Genomic DNA, 3,122 nt, shown 5'->3' with positions numbered 1-3,122 from the left:
ATGTCTAAGAGAAGGGTAAAAAAAATAATTAAATTTGTTTTTTATATGGCAATGAGAAAAAAGTTAAGAAATTAATTTTGATTTTTTAAAAATATTGTTTAGTTACCTAACATGATAATTAACAAAATACATTAATTTTTTTTAATCCATTTTTTTTTAAATGACTGTTTTTACCATCACACATGTTTTAATAACAGCGCATTTGAAAATTAAATCCTTAAAAGCTTAACTGGGATGCTATAGTTAGAAGCACTGGCTCTATCACACATGTACCAAGTATTTCAGCGGTTCTCAAACGTTTGTCACTAAAACTCTCCGTGAAACAAAATATAAACTTGGCGTCTCCATATCTTCTCTATACCTTTACCCTAATTCTTTTAGCTAATGGCATAATAATAGCCCATTATTAACAGGAATAACCAGACCCTTCCCGGCGCCCACTCAAACTTTCGATATGCACCCCCCCCCCCCCTCAAGATTTTCGATTTGCACCCCCCCCCCCCCTCAAACTTTTGATTTGCACCCCCCCTCCCTCAAACTTTCGATTTGCACCCCCTCAACCTTTCAATTTATTTTTCCAACCCATTTTGGCGCCCCCTAAGGTCGGCGCCCGGGGACATATGTTCCCCCCCCCCGCACCTACCCTCCTCGCTACGCTACTGGGAATAACTATAACCTTTATTGATTTCAGTAACCATACCCATAGAGTTTATTGATTCGTAAAACCAAATCCCTTATTGATTGATATAACCATAACCCTTGTTGATTGATATAACCATAACCCTTATTGATTGATATAACCATAACCCTTGTTGATTGATATAACCATAACCCTTATTGATTGATATAACCATAACCCTTGTTGATTGATATAACCATAACCCTTGTTGATTGATATAACCATGACCCTTATTGATTGATAAAACCATAACCCTTGTTGATTTCTGTAGCCATACCACTTTAAGACTGGTTTATCCATAGCTATTGATTCCTACAGCCATGTTTATTAATGAGTGTTTTAAATCTAGCCCATATGGGAATACACTTCAAATGTGTGAACCATTGAACACTTTTGAAACAATGTCAGGAAGTACAAACATTCAGCGATCTGATAGCCAATTCTTTATGTGTGCGTCTACCAAAGTCTCTCAAGACAAACGTTACTTATATATATATATATATATATATATATATATATATATATATATATATATATATATATATATATATGTGTGTGTGTGTATATGTGTGTGTGTGTGTATATGTGTGTGTGTGTGTATATGTGTGTGTATATATGTGTGTGTATATATGTGTGTGTATATATGTGTGTGTATATATGTGTGTATATATGTGTGTATATATATATATATATATATATATATATATATATATATATATATATATATATATATATATATATATATATATATATATATATATATATATCCACGATATAAATATTCACGTATTTAAATATTTCTAATGTTGTTTCAGTACTATTCCGCCCCACCCCAGGGAGACCCCCCCCCCCAGTCGACCCAGGCCTCTCCTGATCACACTTGTAAAGCAAGGCGGTGACAAAAATGCGTGGCTTACGCAAATGTAAGCCACCATAATGTTGTTTATCACTCTTTCTAGATAATTCGAACATAATTATGTATCTCTCAGTTCTGGGCCATCTTAATGTTTCAGTACTTGGCTATTCGACCAGCTCAGTACTTGACCACCCTACATGGCTAGTACTTGACCACCCTACATGGCTAGTACTTGGCCATCCTACATGGCTAGTACTTGGCCACCCTACATGGCCAGTACTTGGCCACCTGACTTGGTCAGTACTTGGCCACTGTACTGGGTCAGTACTTGGCCACCCTGCTGTGTCAGTACTTGGCCACACTACTGCACCAGTACTTGTCCACCCTACTGGGCCAGTACTTGGCCACCCTACTGGGTCAGTACTTGGCCACCCTACTGGGCCAGTACTTGGCCATCCTACTGGGTCAATACTTGGCCACCCTGCTGGGCCAGTACTTGGCCACCCTACAGGGCCAGTACTTGGCCACCCTACTGGGCCAGTACTTGGCCACCCTACTGGACCAGTACTTGGCCATCCTACTGGGCCCTAACTTGGCCATCCTCTGGCTAAGTACTTGGCCACTGTACTGGGCCAGTACTTGGCTATCCTACTGGGCCAGTACTTGGCCATCCTACTGGCTAAGTACTTGGCCACCCTACTGGCTAAGTACTTGGCCACCCTACTGGCTAAGTACTTGGCCACCCTACTGGCTAAGTACTTGGCCACCCTACTGGCTAAGTACTTGGCCACCCTACTGGCTAAGTACTTGGCCACTCTACAGGCTAAGTACTTGGCCACCCTACTTTGCCATTACTTGGCCACCCTACATGGCCAGTACTTGGTCACCCTACTGGGCCAGTAGTTGGCCACCCTACTGGGCCAGTACTTGGCCACCCTACTGGGCCAGTACTTGGCCACCCTACTGAATTATTACGTGACCGAAAAGCGACTGCCTGTGTGTGTTAACTAACAGTTCCAGAAAAAAAATGTCCGAACCTTGGACAGTCCCGGCCTCAAAGAGACCATCTTTAATTGGCGAGTAATGAAGAAACAGCTTTCCTGCCCGCATCGATTTCCCGGGGGGTGAGGGAGACTTCCTTTTCCCTGCTGCACACCCTCTCCCACAACAACCCCACCCTCCACCCCCCCCCACTTCACTACTACCCACGAGTCCTTTATTTATACAAGTGTCCAGTCCCCTAGAAGATTGCCAGTATTTCTCGCTGTCCAATTCTATCACAGTTTTTCTTCTTCTTTTGACACAATTACTGGCTAGATTCAGTGATGTAGTGACTCATTTTGGCGTTCAGGGTGGACTTTCAATTTCCCAAATAGTGTATATATATATATATATATATATATATATATATATATATATATATATATATATATATATATATATATATATATATATAGTATATATATATAGTATATATATATAGTATATATATAGAGTATATATATGTCTAGCTTTCTTAAAATTTATTATTTAAAATATTTAAAAAAAAAAACTAACGTGAGTCCAAAAAGAATGACATTATTTAAA

The 3,122-nt window shown here is 39.7% G+C and overlaps 1 protein-coding gene across 1 annotated transcript; it reads left to right on the top strand.

Annotated features, from left to right (window-relative positions):
• LOC131928415 (uncharacterized) lies at positions 1 to 2,502 on the top strand. The gene is made up of 2 exons (XM_059284446.1): positions 1 to 15; positions 1,837 to 2,502. Exons 1-2 carry the CDS (start codon positions 1 to 3, stop codon positions 2,500 to 2,502), a joined length of 681 nt encoding a protein of 226 aa, XP_059140429.1.
• Positions 2,503 to 3,122: the final 620 nt, after the last annotated feature.

Source organism: Physella acuta, unplaced genomic scaffold (assembly GCF_028476545.2).
Source record: "Physella acuta isolate Inbredline_101_S28 unplaced genomic scaffold, ASM2847654v3 ptg001499l, whole genome shotgun sequence".
NCBI classification, from domain to species: Eukaryota; Metazoa; Mollusca; class Gastropoda; family Physidae; genus Physella; species Physella acuta.
This window is presented reverse-complemented; position numbering and strand designations above follow the sequence as displayed.